This window comes from Gallinula chloropus (assembly GCF_964237585.1).
Source record: "Gallinula chloropus genome assembly, chromosome: 20".
NCBI classification, from domain to species: domain Eukaryota; kingdom Metazoa; phylum Chordata; class Aves; order Gruiformes; family Rallidae; genus Gallinula; species Gallinula chloropus.
In genome coordinates, this window is record NC_140105.1 from 5,460,558 (window position 1) to 5,480,657 (window position 20,100).

The 20,100-nt window shown below is 45.7% G+C and overlaps 1 protein-coding gene across 1 annotated transcript in view; it reads left to right on the forward strand.

The window, feature by feature from the left end:
- Positions 1-663: 663 nt before the first annotated feature.
- The window catches only part of UNK (unk zinc finger), a gene marked incomplete at its 5' end in the record, with an annotated part of 41,574 nt that continues 22,137 nt past the window's right edge, over positions 664-20,100 (forward strand). Inside the window, 2 exons of the mRNA XM_084273392.1 lie at positions 664-761; positions 19,133-19,342. Coding sequence (XP_084129518.1) covers positions 664-761; positions 19,133-19,342 — 308 coding nt within the window. The remainder of the gene's footprint in view (positions 762-19,132; positions 19,343-20,100) is intronic.

Consider the following 20,100-nt stretch of genomic DNA (forward strand, 5'->3'; position numbering starts at 1 on the left):
CTGGACCCTTCCCGAGGGTGGGGAAGGCCGTGGAGCTGCCAGCACTAAAATAACCCTGGGCCAGGTCGCCATGATCCCGCGTCCAGTCCCTGAGGCGGACGAAGGGGGGGGGGGGGGGAGAGGAAGGAAGTGAGGCCGCCTGCCGCAAATAACTCCTCATCCTCTCATGGGCCTCCTGGCCCAGCCTCCCCCGCGGCCTCCCTCGCACGCAGAAGATGGGGGGGCGGTGCTCGGTGCCGCCCCCGGGGCTCGGCGGGATCCCCGGCCTCGGGCCTTTCCCCGGGGCCGGCCGCGCTGACGAAGCCTCGCAGCGGGTGCGATCCCGCCCCGCCGCCGGGGGGCGCCCTAGCGCGCCCTCCCTCCCTCTTCCCCCCGGCACTACAAATCCCGTCGTGCCCCGCGCGGCAGGAAGCGGGGCCCGCGCCGCCGCCGGGCGCCTCTGGGAGCTGTTGTCCCGCCGACCGGAAGCCGCCGCCCGCCGCGTCCCGGGTTGGCGGAGCGCGCGCGCGCGGCGGGACTACAAGTCCCACCCCGCCCCGCGCACCGGGGCGGCAATGGCGGCGGCGGCGCCTGCGCGCGGCGCCCTCCGTGCGGACCGCGCAGAGTGAATAATAAAGGTCTCCTCGGCGGTAGCGGCGGCGGCGGGAGCGGAAGGCAGGAGGCATGTCCAAGGGCCCGGTGGCGAGCGGCCCCGCCGCGGCCGGGCCGGCGAGCGCCGCCAGCGCGCTGCAGGCGCAGCCCGAGAAGCCGCAGCACTACACGTACGTAGCGAGAGCTTCCCCGCCGCCGCCCGCCCGCCCGCGCGCCAACACGCGCCTGACGTCAGCGGGCAGCGTGCGGCACGCGCGCACGGAGACCCGCCGCCCGCCCGCGCGGCACCGGCTGGAACCGGCCCCAGCCGGCGCGGACCGGCGGGTCCCGCCTGCGGGGGGGGGGGGAGGGAGGGGGGGAAGGGAAGGGGAGGGGGGGGAAAGGGGGCGGGGGATCAGCGGCTCCCCCCCTCCCCCACCACCCTCCCGCGGGTCGCGCCGCCCGTGATGCACCGGGGTACCGGGACACCGGCCGCCTCGGCCGCCACCGGGGCTGCGTGGGGAGGCCCCGGCCCCTGCAGCGGGCCGCCCGCCCGCCCGCCATGGCAGCTCCGGCCGTCAGCGCTGCGCCCGGCTGCTCTGTGTGCCCTCCCGCCGGGCTGGCGGTCCGTGCTTCCCTCAGGCCCCTGGCGTGTCTCGCCTCAGGCGGGGAAGTGCCGCTTTCGGGGTCTTGGGCACGTCGTGTCCCGCTGCGCTGTGCTGTCACCCCCCTCTGCCACCCCCGCAGGAGGCCTGGGGGGCTCCTCGGGCACCTGTGGAGCGAGGCGGCCTGAGGAGATGATGAGTGCTGGTGTGTGGTGCTCCCCACAGATAGAACCCCTCCCCGGTGCACACCTCACATACCGGTGTGCGAGGGGTGGCTCCAGTGAGGTCCCTCACCGAGGCAGGTGTCTTTGCAGGGGTGTTGTGTGTGAGCAAAGTATCCCCCATAGGAAACAGGAAAATCATGAGCAGTGCTTGTCCTGTTCCCGCTTCTCACACTACTGGGGTGTGATTCCTCTGCGAAGGAAGCACATGCCAAGAGGCAGCGTGCATCAGTCCTGTCCGATCGGCCTCTGCCTCAGGCTTACTGCTGGAATGTGTCTTCCCTAAGGGGAAAACCACTGTTCCACTGTCTTGTCCCAAGGATGTGCGACCTGGAGCTTGTGCTGTGTGAACGTGGTCTGTGCTAAGTGCTTTGGGTCGGCGGTTGTGGTGATGACACTCAGATCTCCCCTGGCAATAGGGATGATGGGGTGGATTGAGCGAGTGGTGTTTCTGAGGATGGGCGAGCGATGGGTGTGTCACGCCTGGTCTTCCCTGTCCTCCTGAAAAGAAAAACGTCTCAGGCTGCTCCTCGTGAACAAAATGTGTGTGCCAAACTGTCTGCCCTTATCGTTTCAGGGTGTTGTCCACATGCAGAAAAAATGGCATACAAATTGCCCGTATCTCTCACTTGTGTTGGTGCCCCCACCCGAAAAGCGAGGGGCAGGTTCAGAGGGCGGTCTGTCTTTCAGTTTGCATCCTCATGTAAGGCTGATGGGCTTCATCCCTGCCTTCACGCTGTGGTACATGGAATAAAAAGAGCTGTGAGAAACTCAAGTGCAGATCTGTATGACCTGCTGCGGGGATCGCAGCCTATTTCTCATCCTCTTCCTTCAAGCTGTTGAGAATACCGAGTCTCTGGCAGAATGAGGGCTTCTAAGTTTGTCCCAAAGATCCTGTGGTGATCTTCAGGGAGCTGGCAGGTCATGGCCTCAGAGGCTGCAGCAACTACAGTTAAAGTTTGACAGTTTTATTGGTGAAACTGGAGTGAAGGAGTCTGCTGGGAGTGATGCTGTAGTGGTAGAAGAGGGCACAGGGTCTGGCCTTCGAGGTGGAGTGACAACAGTGGAGAAGCAGCGGGTCAGAAGTGAGAGGGAAAAACCCGGGTGGAAAGGAGAGGAGGTAGAGAGACTGCACATACACTAGGTAGAGGAAGACCAAGATGATAATGTACCTGAGCATGGCCGCCAAACAAGGGTATCAAAGATTAGGAAAGAAACTGAAAAAGCTCCAGAAATGGGAAGAAGAAGAAAGGCTGGGATCTAGCAGCCAAAAAGAGGAGGAAAACGGGACAGTGTGGAGCAAAGTTGGTGGCAGGATTAGCTTCTTTCCAGAGGATAAAACATGTCTGTTCAGATGGATGCTGAAAATATTTCAGTGAAAACAGTTGCAGAGAAGCTGAATAACCATAAGTGAGGGATGGGTTTGGGGGCTGCGGAGTGCTGGCAGCGGGATGTGAGCCATACTTTGAAAGCCTTGGATTTGTACGCTAGGTCACGTCACGCTGTAAACCTCCTTCTGATAACATATGGGAACTTATTTGGTGGTCGTTCATGTGAACAAGTTGTATGTTGATAAAATGTAAATATTTTCTTCCTTTTTTTCCCCTCTTTTTTTTTTTTCCTTAAATATAGTTTGTTTCCAGAAAATGACATCAAGGTTACAAGTTGTAAACTCGAGTAAGCTTAATTATCTGCATACTTTGCCTGTCCCCAGGGAACAGCAATCTGGCACTAGGGATCTTTGTCTTGGAAAGTTTTGGTTGTGTTTGTTAAGAAGTGTTCCAATTTCTGTATCAGTGTCGATTTCTGAACTCTTGGTGTTATTTCCATGAGACACTTTGGTATTTGAGCTGCAGCTCGAGGTCCCGCGAGGAAGCCTTTGTGCTTGTTCTAGTTGTACAGCAAAATTAAATCTGAAAAATAAAAATTGGAATTTGTGATACTGACACCTTTGCCTCTGTCTGCTAATGGAAGAAGAGCCTAAAAACCCCCTCTGATTGTGTCCTTGGTAGCAGTCGCAGCGTGTCGCTAGGTCCTCCTGGAGACCAAGTCATTGTGGTGTATGCCAAACTTTGCTGTTTAATGATGAATAGCGTGTTTCTCCTCTGGGGATCTGGTACTCCCTTTGTAGAATTCCAGAGAGTAATGAAAAACTCAACAACTGCAGTTGGGGTGTTCTCTCTGGGTCACTGGATCAGAGGTTTCTGCATCTGGCTGTTCCTCACGACTCTCACAGCTCTGGTAGTGAGACGAGTTTGGTGTGTTCCTCGCAACAAAAGGGTGAGGTGGGCTTGTTTCTGGGGTACCCGCAGGCTGGCACGGCTTTGATCTGCTTTGGGTGATGTGCTGTGCAGGGGTTAGTTGATTGCTCATAGTGGGAAGTGGATTTGGTTTGGGTAGGCTCTGTCAAACCTCAACCAGGTATCGACTGTGCAGCATTTCGGAGCTCTAGCTGGCAGGGTTTGTTTCTCTACGCATCTATCGCTGTCTTTAATGTGTTATCTACAAACGTGGATCGAGGCCAAGTGCAAAGAAACTGAAAGCAAGCGATCAGAGGCTTGGAGTTGTAGATAGCAGCCAGTATTATGGTGTCGTTTTGTTTTGGTACAGTCTGTCCATTCAGCGCTCGGTTTTTGGTCAGGCTGGACTCTAATTGGGTGTTGTAAATACTGTATCCACTGCTCGGGTGCTCAATGAACTGGCAGAGTTCAGGTGAGTGAAAGTGGAGCAGTCCTTTGTTTGCTGTGCATTCACCTGGAAGCCAGGCAGTTTAATAACTGCAGGAAAGCAGATGTTTGGGTGAAGATAAATTAGCCCATTTAATAACAACCCCCCCCAAGGACTGCCTTTGTTCTAGTCTATCCAGAATACGCTTGCTCAGAAGCAGCGTTGATAATATTCTGATTTAGCTGATAAACTTTTTGGGGGACAGATTCATTGGGCAGAGCTCAGACCATCACTACTCAAGATGATTCTCTTGAGTGTGCCTGTCTTAAAAATGAGCAGCCATCCTGTAAATAAACTTCAGGTTTCCACATCCCCACAGGCTGTACCCTCACTTGAGTTCTGGACTGAGATGTCTGGTAGCAAATTCTGTCCTCCATTGTCCAACAGCAAGATAAGCTTTGTGATTATGCCTTTGCAGGGTACAAGACAAAAAAACCCTTGTCTTTCCTTTTACATGAGGGGGCAGGAATTGTGGGAAATTCCTGAAGGATTAGTACCTGGATCGGGCTGTCATGTTAGCAACTTGCGCTCACCCAAGCTTTATCTTGCAACTGTTTCCATGCCAGTCCTTCTGAGGTAGGAGGACTAGTGCACTTGAGTGAAGGGCACTTTTAAGTGGCGATGAAAATCAGGTTGGTGCAACGCTTTAGTTCTAGCTCAAATCAAAGACATTTTTGTATCTGCATGTTTCATGTCTTCTCTGGTGGTTTCTCAGCTGCAAATAGGAACTCGGATGGGGACAGTGATGGAAATGCAGGTGAAGGAGAAATAAATCCAGCATGTCATAGGTGGACTTGGATTTCAATGAAGAGCTTGCATGGGCAGTCTATTTCAAAATCCAATGTTTAAATTCTTACTCAAAACCACTGGCACACAAAAAAACACACCTCAAGGCATCTGTAGTTGCGGAGAGTAATGCTTATCTTCTTATCAGTGGACAGTGTCTTATCATTGGCAGGATGAACATGGCATGTCTGGTCTCAAACGTGTGCAGTCTGTCTGTGGAAAGAAAACCAAAAACCAGATGTGTAGCTAACATGTTTTCAGAGTTGTTGCTTTTTTTGGTAAGTGGCTTGTTCTTCCTGACCCTTAGCATTTGCCTGCATCGCCTGTTAAGATTGTATTTTGATGTGCTTGAATCGGGTGGTCTTCACAACCTAGCTAATGCATTTAGGCTTTTGAAGTTGTTTTTAGAAACCTTTTGTGTTCTTTTTAAACCATGGGATCTTTTTAAAATAACAAACCCGTTGCCCTAATTCTGCTTTGGTTTTACTGGTGGCAACCCTTAGATCAATAAGCTGATACGGACTTAGACAAAAATAGAAACTAGCCCTGTTATTTAAACAAACAAACCCCCAAACAAACAAAAAACCCCACAAACAATCCAGAAACAGCAAACACACCCATGCACTTTTAGGTTTCAGATTTGGTAATACACTTGGAAATAGTTAGGAGAGCACAGAATCAGTCAGTATTTCTAAACCAGGGACTTAACAGCTGTCTGCTGCGTGGTTACCTGTACGTGTCAGCTTATCAGGCAAGAGTAAGCTGGTGGCTGTTGCAATTTTTTAAGTCTGTGTGAATGTCACTGAATGCAAGTCCACCGCAAACTGTTATTAGGAAGTGTGAATAGTTACAGGAAGTTGGAAATATAAAGTACTGGAGTGCTAACAGGAAGAGCTGCCTTCACAGTATGTGCTCACCACCAAACGTACACTGAAAAATAACACTTTGGACTTTATGGTTTTTCAGAGGATGAGTGCTGAAAGTCCACAGCTTGAGAGGTGGGTGAGTGCGTGGCGTGGGTGGTTTGGCCCTGGGAGTACGGGCTCCGCGCAGGACTGCGCTGTCCCGCTGACCACTGCGAGTGGTGAGGTCATAAGGGACTGGAGCTGTGGTTTGCTTGCTACGTTTGCATTTCATAAATGAGGCTGTCTGGATATCACAAGTTGATGGGGAATTCACAGATAACTGCTCTAGAGGTGGCATACAAATACTCAGCGGAGTGCAATGCTTCGTGTATTGCTTTGACATTTTCAGAATTTGTTTTGGTCTGGCAAGGCTTGGTATTTCAAAAATCCAGAACTCTGTGAAGGAGGAGAGGGATTCAGTCATGCAGAATCCTTCCAGCTTGGAAAATGGCTCTCTCCATGGTTTTTAAAAAAATATTTTAAAACTAAGTACTATGTTAGTGTCTATACGTTGTTTACATAAACATATAGAATAAAGATACAGACAAAATTAAAATTAATAATTCTTTTAGAAATTCTTAGAACTTCCCATGATATCAGTTCTTCTAATTTTTATATTGCATGGATTTATTTGAAGGAAAACTGTTGGAATTCAGTATTTTATTTTCTCTAGGTCTGCTCTTTCCACCAGAGTATGGCTTTGCCTATGAGGAGCTGAAATGTGCTGCCTTCTTGTTCCAAAGGGTCTGACCAATGTCCTCTGGAAAACCTTCCTGTGATGCCTTGCAGCAGTTCAGCCTGGCTGTTTGCTGGATATTGCTGCCCCTGTAACAACGTGGCAGGAGGGAACGTGTTAGTACATCAGTTAATCACGCTGATTGTGTAGCATATTAGCATGAGCAAACTGTCGCTGGTAGGGCTGTATTAATACACCAGGCTGTGAACTGGGGCAGCCGGAGAGCAGGCGCGTGTTCGCTTCTATTAACCCCGTTACAAAGAGCTGTAATTTCTGATAGAGGAGCAAAATAAAGAGCTGGAGCAATAATGTCTTAAATTGCTGCACTGAGACTCGTGAGAACCTGCTTGTCAGGACCCTAAGAGCTGTGTCTGTTTTCAGAGGATGCTGAGGTGGTGGTTTCTTCCTTCTGTTAACTCTTTGCTTTTTAAAAACTTCATAAATCTTTTTGAAAGCACAGGAAACGGGGCTGAAAGAGATGCTGAGAAGTTTCCTGGTCCATCCCTTTGCCCGAGGGGAATCACCTACATCTAAACTGTCTCACAATTTTAACTTGTGTGTGTGTGTGTGTAATTGTTGTTATTTCTTTTTAAATACTGAAAAACTCCTTAAACTAGATCTTGGTGCAATCGTGGTCTGTAAAAGGGAGACAATGGCAGAGGTTTCTGTATTATAAAGTCTTTATATACTTTATGAACTTGTAACATTCAGCACCTCGCTTGCAAATCGGGGACAAAGTTGTCACTGAAAGCTTTGCAAGGGGCCAGCCAGCAGATCCCCCTGCGTCCTCAATTAATGAATGGTTATGTGCCAGCAGGCTGGAAAGCAAGGGCAATTTCTTAGCTAGCTTTTTTTCTCTGCTTTATTGAGAGATAGTTTGTCTTTTGTATTAGGGCAATCAAAAACACAAAGCCTCGCCAGAAGGGTACATAGGGAGATGCTGACGGCTCTTACTTTCTCAAACTCCACCTAGTGATGACAGCCAATTTAGATGCTCGTGATAATTTTCTCAGCAATCTCTGTCTTGTGTATTTTGATCAGTGCTTGATGCAGTTAATACCAGTTTGACATTTGAAATACCAGGTGGAGTGAATGCTCCTTTAAAAGGAATACCAACTTTTTTTTCTCTTCTTAGCTTTGTCACGGGCCGTCTTCTGACTCGCACACCTTCACTGTGCTGTAGTGTTCACTGAGGTGTAGAAGGTTCTTGCTAAAACAAGAAAAATTCTGGGTTTTTGCTGAAAGAAATATTTCAGCTTTAGGTGCTCAGGTGTAGTGATGGCAATAGAAGTGTTAGCTCATGGAAATGCTTGGTGCTGGCCTGATTCTTGTCTCTTATTAAAAGTCAGAGCTGTTTAATTGAATATTGTTGGCAGAACACTGGCAGAAGAGAAACTGTGGTCAGACAAGAAAAATCTCAGGCTGTCCTGAGCTGTCTGTTGGTCACAAATCACAAATACATTTCAGTAGAGCATTTTGGCTTATTAAGAATGACGGTGCTATTAATTACAGTTATAAAATTAAGGTTGGATTGCTTTTTATCATCATATGCCCCAAATTCCTTTAGATGCATATGCAGTCGTGCACACGTGGAAAGGAAAATAGTTTCTTGAAAATATGCCTGATGAATATCTGCAAAAATCTGATTTAATTAAAGTCAGTATTGTTTTACTTGTTGGCCTTCATCTTCAGCATGTCACCACAGTTCAAAACGAAGCTGTCACTCCACACCCAATGTACTCAGAGGTGATTTTTCTTCTCTGATTGTCGATAGACTGTGAGCTTTCATTAACTATTCCCATCATAGCACAAGTAAAACCAGCAGATGCCCCAGGGCAATTGTGCAGCTTTACAACAGCAACAACAACATGGTATCTGTATCTCCAGAGTGCCACCAGATTTATTCATGTAATGATCAGTCAAAATAGAAAATGAAGTTGTGGTATAGCCTGGTATTGGGCTGCTTGCCCCTTGGTGGAGTCCTGGTGTACATCTTGATGTCAGCATACCTGTTTGGGGTATGACCCCCTGTATGGGGTCATACAGTGTTGCTGCTTTGGACTAGTCTATGTGTGTAGGTGTGCCTATTTATGGAGCATCAAAAGAGTCTGCTGGGCCATATGAGACATGGATGAAGCCTCATTCAAGTGCTGAATGGAAAAGAAAATGGATTGAATGGCTAACATTGATACTTCAAAATCAGCCAGTAGGAGTTGGTTTTTATCTTTGTGCTGGCACATGTGTTGTGGGATGCAGGTTCATGCTTGTTAGATAATCACCGTTTTGTTTCAAACTCAACACAGAAGATGTCTGTCCACAAATGTGAGCCTTTCCAAAGAGGCTGCTGCTGCGAATCTGGTTGGCATTTAACCTGAGAAGAAGCAGATGCCGTTGCATTTTCAAATGTGGATTGGTCTGGATGAGAGCACTGTAGAGCTGTCTTTTCTTACAGAGTTTTAGTTTTTCTAGTTTTGGTCCAGTGTAAGTACAGACCCTCGAGCAGTTCACATCCTGTTGTAGAACTGTTGAGAGTTTAGAACTGCAGTTGGCCTGTGAGCTGTTGTTAAATCCTGAGGGTTCTTGGTGTGGTCAGGAGAGGAAAGGTCATTGTCCTCCATTTCTGAAGCACCTCTTGTGTGACATGATGTTGAAGTTTAGCTGCCTGAAATTGCTTATAAAAATCTGTAACTGACACCCTGAGCTATGTAACGAGGTGCATGGAAACAATATTTTTCTGAATTAGCCTTTACGAATTCTTGCATGTGGGATGTTTTGTTTTAGGGAACTAGCAGAGTGAGTAACACAAGTTTTCAAACAGCCCAACCCTGTTCCCAGCTTTCGTAGTGTCTCTGCAGTTCCTAGCCCTGGGTAGGCTTTGTTGGTGCCTGAATCACTGGTGGTAGAAATACAATGTGGAAAAACTTTACTGGAAGCTGAAGCTTGAATTTTTACAGCACAGGACATCAGTGTATTATTCAGACCTTAACTCACTGCAGTCCAGTGCTGCTAACCTGATGCATATTATCTCCACTTGAACTCTGCCTTTCTGCAGGCATTTTCCACGTGTCTGAGGCTCCAAACACTATTGCTGGGATAAAGCTGCTTCATCTACCTGATCTCCTTAATACGAGGCAGGAAACCTACCTGAATAGAACCAGAATAAATGACCATAATAGAAAAGTCTGTGGATGGATTTTTACTTTTTTCTAGGAAATAATTAGTAGTAAAATACTTCTGGTATTGAAGCACATGTTGATGTACTGTGCTGACAACTAAACCAGGTCTAAACCTTCAACAGTGTACAGCTGTCTGGGTCCAGCAAGTCCTGGTATTTTCACTGAAGCAGTTAGGCTCAACCCAGATGTTATTAAATAATAATTGCTTCAATATGATCCTGTTTGATTCATCCTCTCCTCACTTACAGGTGCTGTAGGGAAGGATTAACTGCAGCTAAAGAGTTCTGTAAAGCAGAAACCGAGCCCCGCAGGGAGAGGAGGGTTGGCTGCGTTGGGGGAGGTTTGTGTTGGAAAACAGCAAGGTGTACTTCAGGCACAGCCCTATTATTTATGTAAACTGGCAGCATCAGATCAAAAACATGTCATTTCAACTCGGGAGAAATCGGCTGTGTTTTCAAAACATTGCACGAACTGTCTAAATGCTTAGTGTTGAGGTCCGTGTCAAGTAATACATATTCACAGCCAACTAATCTGGGGGGGGGGAGGCAATAGAGATCAAACTCAAGGAAATGTAAATGTAAACTCACAGCTTTGTGCAGCATTCTGGATCTTGCTGAATGACTTTTAAGGAAACATATCTGAAATGTAGTGGGGGTAAATGTTTGCGTATTCCCCTGCTTGGATTGTTTTAATGACAAAGGGGAAAGCTCTGCATAAGCAAACACTTGTGTTTAGAATGGGTTTCGTTGGTGTGGCTAGGTCATATAGATCTCATGGTCCACTGGCACAACAAGGTTTTGCTTTTTAAAGGGAGCACGCTGCCAAAAAAAAATGACTCAGACTGTTTCATTTGTCGAGTTTGAATGACACAACTCGGTGTGTGCCAGGGCTAAGGGATGCACAGCTCCAGGGAGGTCTGAGCAAGCATCTCTTTCCCCTGACACCTGCCGACTGCAACACAATCATAAGTGAGTAGAGCTGGTGTCCTGGCTGTTCACAAATGTGATAAACGTGCCTTTTATTGAGCTAACTCCAACGTGAGAGCCTCGATTTTCTTCTTTCCTCATTAAGACAGAGCTTAGCTACGGCATTTCTCTCAAAACAAAGCCATCTTCACTATAACTCTGGAAACTGGTGCAAGGCTGGCTTCCCGTGATGGGCTGGCACCGTGCTGTAGTGTCTCTCTGTTTTGCCTTAGTTTTTCAGTATAGACAAGACACAACTGTTTGTGTCTGACGTGTGTCTTTTCATTGAAAAATGTCCCAGTCATTCCTGGTAGTTGCCAACACGTGTTATTTTTAGCTTGGACTTTTGCTGTCGCTCAGTTAACGTTCTTATCCATAAAGTATGGGTACTAGACAGCTCTTTCCTCGTGGCTGAATTGAATTAGTTGCATTGTTGTCCACCTCATGATCTGCTTTGAAATCCAGAAATAGAGTTACAGTAGTGATCCAGTTACAGTTCAATGTGACTGTTGTATTTGCTGGTGTGTTACCCTTGAGTTTTCTGTAATCCAGCAGTTTGTGCTTTAGCTTCTGCAGGACATGCTATCCATTAGCATTTATCTGGAAGCTTCTAGCTCAATTTTACTTGCTAAGATGCCTAGAAAAAGGAAAACTTTTGAGTGCCTGCCTACCCTGTTTCTGTAGCAAGAAGTGGTGGAGCTGTGGGCTATGGATGTGACTTGTCTTTTTGATCACTAAGGTACACAATGAGTTGTATGAACTCTGAAAACAAACCACAAAAAAAAAAACCCTCCACAACCAAACAAGCCCAACTCCATGCATCTGTAATAAGTCTCTCCAGCTCTCACTTTCTTTATTTGCCCTTAGACTGACATTATTGTCAAGCTCTAATGGAGAAAAGGAAATCTAACAGCTTTAAAATCACACAGTGCTGTCTGCTGTGTGACCTTTTTCCAGTTGATGGTTCAATTTATTTAGGTGATAAAGAAAACACTGAGGCATGTGAAGTCTATCTTCTTGACAGATGTGAGCTTACTGAAACTTTTTCCTCACCCTTTTCTCCTTCCCCACGTTCACAGTCAGCCTTTTGTTTTTATAAAGCGCTCCATATATTTTTCTTTGAGGTTTAAATGCTTTCTAATCTTTTCAAAGCTTAGAAAACTGCACCTGGCTGTTGAGGGTATGGAAGGGCAGACAGACTGATAGTTGTTGAGATATACCAAGAGACACACGTTTGCATTTGGTGGCAAGCAATGCATGGTGTGTTGAAAAGCTCCTCTTGATCCAAAGTGTGAGGATTTGGTCAGGTCTCTGAGGTTATATAGAAAAATATCATTAAATGTGGAAAATGAGGAAATACCCAGTAGCAGTGAGTCACAGCAACTGGTAAAGATTACATGTAGAGTACCAGGGCAGAACTTTTCCTGAAATCATGATGAAAACCTTCAAGATAGCTGCTGAAAGCATTGCTGTTTGATACTCAGCAATGACTCGCATGAGGCTCTGTTTCAGTATTAGATTACATCTGCTAGTAAGTAAAAAATGGTGTTTATTGAAACAGACTTAACTACTGCTTTTATTAGAAGGATGCTGAACCTTTCCTTGCAGAGGTTTAGGCAGGCTGCAAACAGGCTGCAGTAGTTTGCAGCTGTAGGTTGAGGGATTTCATTTTCTATGAAGTTATGTTGGTAATTTCACTTCTTTTTTCCTCCCAAAGCCCAGGAAATCTTGAGAGTCAAAGGCTTTGCTCTCTGTCAGGAAACTTGCTTTGCACTGAAATGCCAGCATCTCAGAAGATGCTTGGGAATGCTGTTATCAGACCCATCCTCTAAAAGGGTTTGGACTCCGTGGTGGGTGGGAACAGTAAAGCCACCAAGGTAGGCAACCTGCCCAACTCCTCCCTACACTGAGGGATTCCTTAAGAAGCCAAGGCTTCAGTAGCCTTGTTGATTTACTAAGAGGTGTAAGAGATATGTAAAGGTGTTACAGGGAATTGCCTACAAAGAGAAATTAAATAGCTGTTCCAGAATATCCATTCTGGATTAATTATTTTGGAATGATGCTGGTTTTAAATCTCCTCCCAACCTACCTTTTTTTTTGCCCCTGTTATTCTGGAATAGCTTCTTTGCCCTAAGAGCAAAAAACTCCTGAACAATGTCAGAGCTGCATATCATGGGTTTGCTCTATCAGTAATGATACATTAAAAGAAAGGTGCATTAGTAGGATTTTTATTGAGTATCCTGTTGAAAAAAGTAGATTCTGTCATGCACTACTGAGTCATTTCAATTGCAATACCACAGTTCAGTAAAAGAAAATAATTGAGTCATGGGTTTCTTACTTAAAGTGTGTCTGATATCATCTTTTGCAATAAAATTTTATGAGGGTGAAATGAATTTAGAGAGCTGATTAAATATGGACAGCTCTTTTCCTCTTGTGTTGGGGTGGTTCTCTGAGCTTAAGATGAAAATAGCAGTTTGGAAAAGATTTTCAATAGATAAGCGTTTTTGATATAGAAACATCTATATCCACAGTTAGGTATTTTTCTCCTGTGTTTTGTAGTGCTGCCCAGGCAGTCTGTTGGGTAAGCACACCTGGGTTTACTACAGATAATTTTATCTGCTCAAACCACTAATTTAAACTTTAAGCTGGTGGGGTTTATATAATTTTTAATATTTTCTCCTCAAACTGGATTAGGAAAACTTTCTCCAGCCTGCTATCAGTGCCAGTAGGAGCTTCCAGCAAAGGAAAGCTGATGAGCAGCTGAGAGCAGTGACCTCTGTCATTGAGACTGCAATGTTCAGGAAGGATGTCTGTCTGCAAGCAGGGTGAACTGGGGATCACCTGAAACTTCACAAAGAGGTCCATGGGCTCGTGTCCCAGCAGGATGTGGCTGGTATAAAAGTGCCAGCAAAAGCCTCCAGCATTCCCATGCACTTTTATGCCAATAACATTGTGTCTTAGCCAGCGTGATCCTTTGCTGAGAGGAGGCATGAAACTGAAATAAATGGTAATGCCAGACAAGCATTTTCTTACTGATATCTAAAATCTTACCAGGAACTGAATCCCTGGTTTAAAAAGAAACCACCCCACACAAACTATTTGCAGATTTCTTGGTTAGATTTACCTTTGTAGGCTCTCTTGGACAGTAGCTAGTGCTGAGGATCTTTATACAGTCCTGAACTACTCATTCCTAAGATTAGTGCTGATCACAAAGTGTCTCTGCCAGGCTGGACTTCCAGAAAGGACCAGACCTGTGCTGGCTGGATGTGGCCTGCCTCTGGATTAGCTTCTTGTGTCAGAGATGGAGCCGCTGTCACAGCAGCCCGTGCTTTGGCTGGGGACCTGCCTGCTGGCGTGAAAGGTGTCCACAGTTTATGCTGGTCTCACACCACATAAACACCACTAGCACCACTCCTTTACTAAGGGTACTCTGCCTTTACTAAGGGTACTCTGTAGTACTACTACTGCATGGTTTCATGGGTGTAAACACACACCCACATACATGCAAAATCTAGATGGCAGTGGTGTTAGATCTCACTGTTGTGACACCTTTATGGTGTCTTAGTTGGGATTATCCCAACAATTACCTAATGGTTTTCTCTCTGGTGTCATAGTGGTGCAGAAGAATTGGATCCTGTTTATGAGCCTCTTTGGATTTGAAAGGAATTTTGGCAGAAAGGGGACTGACTGGGAGGAGCAAGGAGGACTGCAAGGGAGAGGAGCTCATCTTGGGGCATATGTCAAGCTTTCAAATCAGGGGTTTTCAGAAGTGAAGGAGGGCCCAGCTTTGCAATACAGGAGCAACAGCACCTTGGAAGAGTTGGTTTTAATCCTTTCATTTCTATGCTTCTCAGTACCGTTTCTCTCAAGTCTTCCTGATCCCTCTGTTACAAAGCAGAGACTTCTCTCTTGGCGTCACTGTGCTTCTTCCAGTGATTCCAGGGAGCTTTGGGTAAGGCTTTTAATGAGGAATTTAGAGCTCAGCTGTCTTGGTGCATTACCAGCACATTTTCCTGAATTGAGCTCATGCTGCTGCATGCATGACATACGTCAGGTCTGGCAGGAAGCTTCCAGCCCCAACACAGTATGGATGCAGGTATCCTCCTGGCCTGAGCAGCTTGGGCACACGGGGTGAAAGCAGAGCCAAACCAGTAGAGCTGCAGCAAAGAGATCTATGCACCAGCAGCAGGCAGTGAATGGGACCAGGACAAGGCTGCAATTGTTGAGAGTAAAAATGAAGCTTCTAGGTTAGAATTTCTTGTTAGTTTCTTTTCTTTTCGATTTTTTTTGTGTTGGTGGGGTTTTTTGTGATGTTGGTGTTTGGAAATAATTTTTTTTAAAAATTTGGTGGTTTCTTTTCTTCCTCTCATCCCACTACTCTTTCTTCCTGCAGCTCCCAAAGCAGGTTGCTGCTCAATCCCTCCGGGGCAGAGGGGGAACAAGCTTGCAATTACTAGCTGCAGATGTAAACACTTGCTGCCCTGGAGAATCGAGCTGCTACTAGCAGTTAAAGACAGTAAGCAGTTCCCTTGCTAGTGTAAATTCATGCAGAGGATAATTACTGCCCCCTCCCACGTCCCACCCCAGAGGAAGTGTAATTTCTGCAAAGTAGCATTGTGTTTTTTCTAATACTTTGCAGCTACTGTTGGTCTGTGGGAGCTCCCAAAGCTAGTCTAAGAACCTCTCCTCTTGTCTTCCTAGTGAAATAAGCTTTCATTTCCAATACTGTCCATCCTGTTGGGCAGCGAGTTCAGTTCAGCCTGGGAACTTTGATCTGCATTGTTCTGGCTGGTCTCGTCGGAGTTGTTTATAACTGCATTTGTCTTTGTTTAGTAGGACTTATAAATGATAACATTTCCTCCAGGAATTTGGGTGTTGGTGTTAATGTATTATCAGAAGACCACCGTGCTACGTGCTTCCCCCATATAAAAATTATATGGGTTGGAAAATACATGTGCATACCAAAGAAAACGCATGTAAAGCAGGTCAATGATCAGCTTTGTGAGTTTGTGTTTTCTTTAAATAAATATAGAAGTGACTCCTATATAAACTGGGGGTAATAAGTCTTCTCCTCATGTAGGGGCTGTAGAGTTTCCTGAGATCTGTAGAGAGGAGTTGAGAAATGCAGGTTATCGTTGCTGGATTTCCTCTTCCTGAACGGACGCAGCATTTGGCTGACATGCTGTAAAACATGTACCAGTTATCAACATGTTTTCAGTTTCAAGGGTCGTTCAGAAATTCCTTTTCTCAGCTGTTCTGGGGGAAAAAAAAAATTATAGAGACCATTGACACCAGAAGCATCTGTCATAACAGTGTTTTCTGTGTTTCTGCTCAGAGCCTGTGTGAAGAGGCTACTGAAATATTAACAGCTTTCTGCTTTGTGAGCCATCACGTTGTGGTTGTGCGGTCTGCGTATCCTTTCTGTGTTCCCAAAACACATGTGGTTTAGATGCCTTTCATATATTTTAATACAGAGTGGCTGGTTGAGTGGTCTGTGTTCTCCCAGAGGAGCCAAACCTCACTTCCATGGATCAAGAAAATACAAGACTATAAGGCAATTTACCATTCACGCTATTGAGTAGGAGGGTGATTTAAAATGTTGTAGTGGCTTGGGAAAAAAAAGAAAAGAGACACCCAAAGCAGTGATTGAAAGGTTTGAAAATGACTGAGTTAATGTGACAACTCTCCTCTTCCTCTGTTGGGTCTATGGCTGAGGTGATCATGCACAGTTAATGTGTTGTGAGGAGCTCAGTGGTACCTGTTTGCAGGACTTGCTTTGAAATGAAGAGTGAGAGATCATTTATTTAATAGACAGCATTAAAGAATGAGTTTCTGATGAAGCAAGTTAGGTGTTAAGTAAATGGTTCACCTGAAAAGTGTTTATGTAATTATCTCTCATTTACATTATAATAAATGTTTCTCCAGGGAGTTTAGCCAATCATGAAATGCAATTAATTTTCAAATGCTCTTCAGCAACAATTGACACTCAAGAGACTGAACTCTCTAGTCAGTGTGTGTAGTTTTAAACTCCTGCTAAAGAGAAGCTTTTTTGGCTGGGTCGGTTAAATTATGCAGTTAGTAAATTTTAGGGTTTCTAACAGTGTTTCATACACGCCTGTCACTACAGGTCCACAATGCTGGGCTTGATACCCAAGTTGTGCAGGCCTGATACCTCCCCTTAGTTTACAGAGCATTGAAGAGGTTCAGGGTGCTGTTCTTCAAATTAAGCCCAGGACTCACATTAGTGGAGATGGAGGAGTTTAAATGCCTTTGGTTTCTGTAGCTGACTCTGACTGTTGTATGACACTGGCCAGAATGTGCAGCCTGCTGTTCTGCTGTTTCTCCATATGTAAAATGGGAGTAACATAAACCTCCTGTCTCCAGGGTGTACACGGGGTTGTGTGTGGGGTGGAAAGGGCTGGTTGGTGACTCTGGAGTATGTCTGGATGGCAGTTGAAGTATCATGCTGTTTAAGTTTACTTAATTCACTTTCCAACCTGAATGTTGTTAGAGTCACTTTTGTTCTAAGCCTTATTAGCGCTCTGATAAGATAAAATAATCTGTAGAATTCCACCTTTAACAACTGTACTTGGTTAAGAGCTTAGAAAGCTTTTCAAGAACAGATTAATTTTATAGTGGTGTTCAGTTTTCAGATGAATTGCCGCTGTGGTCAGAGTGGAGATCTCTGTTTGGATGGAGCCGGCATTTTAAAAGTGGAAAGGAACAAAGTGATGTTGTTAGCCCTTACCTACTCCAAACAGGCCTGTTTCTGCATGCTGGCTTGGTTTTTTCTGATGTTAAGCCTTGGGCCCCAGTGCAGATACTGTGCAGCCTGGCTGGATTGCAGGGGACAGATGGGCTTGCGTGGAACAGGGCTTAGAGCCGGCTGCGGGGGCTCTCCCAGTGTTCCTGGAGCCAAAGCAGTGGAACCTGCAAGTCTCTCATATTTCGAGGCTGAAGAGGAGGAGAAGCTCTATCCTTTCATGCTTGCAAAATCCAACGTAGGGAAGCTCTTGCCAGTGATATTCTCTCTTCACAGCAAACAAATAAAACCACTCTGGTTGAATTTGTGTGTTGTCCTGAGGCTTTCTCTTCAGCCAGGGGTAAAGAGGGAAGGGAAGGAGGCTTTATTTACAGATGTTGCTTTCAGAATGAATCTAGCATGATGATATTATCTGTAAATACATCTTTGGGCATCAGACATCTTTCCATTTATTTAGAGACATGATAGAAAGATTGTCTGATAAAGGAAAATACTTGACAAATTCCTATACCCCATTTTGTTGCCTCAGAGTACGTATGCCATTTAAAACGAGTCCATATTTGCTGTTATATCATCCTGTTGCTTCCAGCAGAATACTAGCACTTTTATTTTGATTGACAAAATTTGTTACTGGCTGTTTAAACTGATCTCCAAATGCAGCAGACCAGAATGTGGCTGCTTGTGGGAGGGAGTTACCCCTCGTCTGCCAGCTCTGCGCCGTCTGTGCTGCTCTTGGGGGGTGTCTCTCTGACCAAACCCGGTGGGATTTGGGTCTGAGCTACTCGAGCTGTTCATATGTTCCCTATAAACACAGGGCAGCTAGTGGTTTCAGGCAGCATGGATTTTGTAAGCACCTACACACAGATCACAGTCAGATCATTATGTTGATCTAAACCATTTTGTAATCCCCTACAATCTGGGTTTAGAGACTGTTATTAGTGTCACAAATAAAAGCTTGTGACTTCTTTAGTTCTCTGGATAAAAGACAAATACTTTCAGAGAATTACATATTAAAAATAAAGCGACATAAACATGCAGGAGTTTGAGGGTAGTTATCCTGCTTTTCAAGACTAGAGTCCTGAAATCATGAAATTGCAAGAGAGAAATTGATTCATTTTCATTTCATAGCTGACCATGTACTGAAGAAGCAGAGTTAAATCAGGAGGACAAGGCATGAAAGGGTCTTTTGAAATCTTTCTCAGTAACTTGAAGCTTTAAACATGGTTACAAAGAAGTGTATTTTACTTGGGGTTTTGTGGCGTTGTTTTTTTAACTGAGCATACATCTTTTAGGAAGGAAACCTCTCTTTTGCCCAGACAGGACTCAAATTTAGAGATAGAAATGGATACTTAAGAGATCTATTTTTCTCACAAACTATTTTCTAAGCTCATGAAAAGGCTCTTCAAAATGATACCAAAGGCACAATAGAAAGTGATTTCAGCTATCATTAGCATTGCTGTTTGTGTAGAACTGGCCTGGTAACTCCAGTCTTCCTATTACAGCCAGCAGCTTCCAGCCTCCATTATTGAGAGCGAGAGCATGGGAGGGTGTGGGAAGGACAGCCGGCATCTCTGTGATGGATGTGGCTCGGCTTGGCATGGACTCTGCAGGGTGATTAGATATTGCCTCTGAGCAGTGTCCTGGTCCTAATCTCCTGCTGCTGGGTCTCTGCCTGCAGTTACCTGAAGGAGTTCCGCACGGAGCAGTGCCCTCTTTTCGTGCAGCACAAGTGCACTCAGCACCGGCCCTACACTTGCTTCCACTGGCACTTTGTCAACCAGCGTCGTCGCAGATCTATCCGCCGTCGGGATGGTACATTTAACTACAGCCCTGACATTTACTGTACCAAGTATGACGAGACCACAGGAATCTGCCCAGAAGGAGATGAGTAAGTAAAGACTGCACCCTGCTTTTCAGGCATTAGGCTTTTGGGATCGGTCCAGGTGATGATTCCAGCCAGTTCTTGTAAAGATGAGGCAAGTCAGCAGTAAAGCAGCTTTGAAACATGTGTAGCATGTGAACAGATGTAAAAACTGTAATAGCAGCCCAGGCACTCCAGGCATGCTGAGGAGATGATACTAAGGGTGACTTAAATGGGAATTCAGCTCTCTCAGCATCCACTGTCCTCATGAGCTGTGGCATCTTCAGCAAAGTCGAGGTGTGAAAAACAGGTCACTGACACTGGTGCCCCAAGCCCCTGATTGTCAAATAGCTCTTGCTTACTAGCGGGGTAGCTTGGTTTTTAACAGGTTGCTGAAAGAGGAGAAGCTTTGTCCTCCAGTCCGCCCCCTGAATTATCCATCCTCAGCTTTCTAAATCATATCAGTTACTTGGTGGTTTATTTTGTCTTCCTGAACTTTTAAGAAGCCAGTAGGGAAATGACAGGTACCCAGAACAAGGCAACAGGAGGAAGAGTTTATTTTGTTGGGAATTGTCCCTCTGTGACCACGGTAAGTTTAACTGGAGCAGAGATGCAAGTGTTTCTGCTGTGCATGTAGCAGGTTCCAGCAATTAAAGGGTTAACCCAGCAATTTAACTTTAGCCACGTGACAGATATGGAAGTATAAATACCATAGCCAAACTGTGGTCAAATATAGGGAGTGTTTTATATAGAGATGCTACAGAAAGATGGAATTTCAGTTCCCT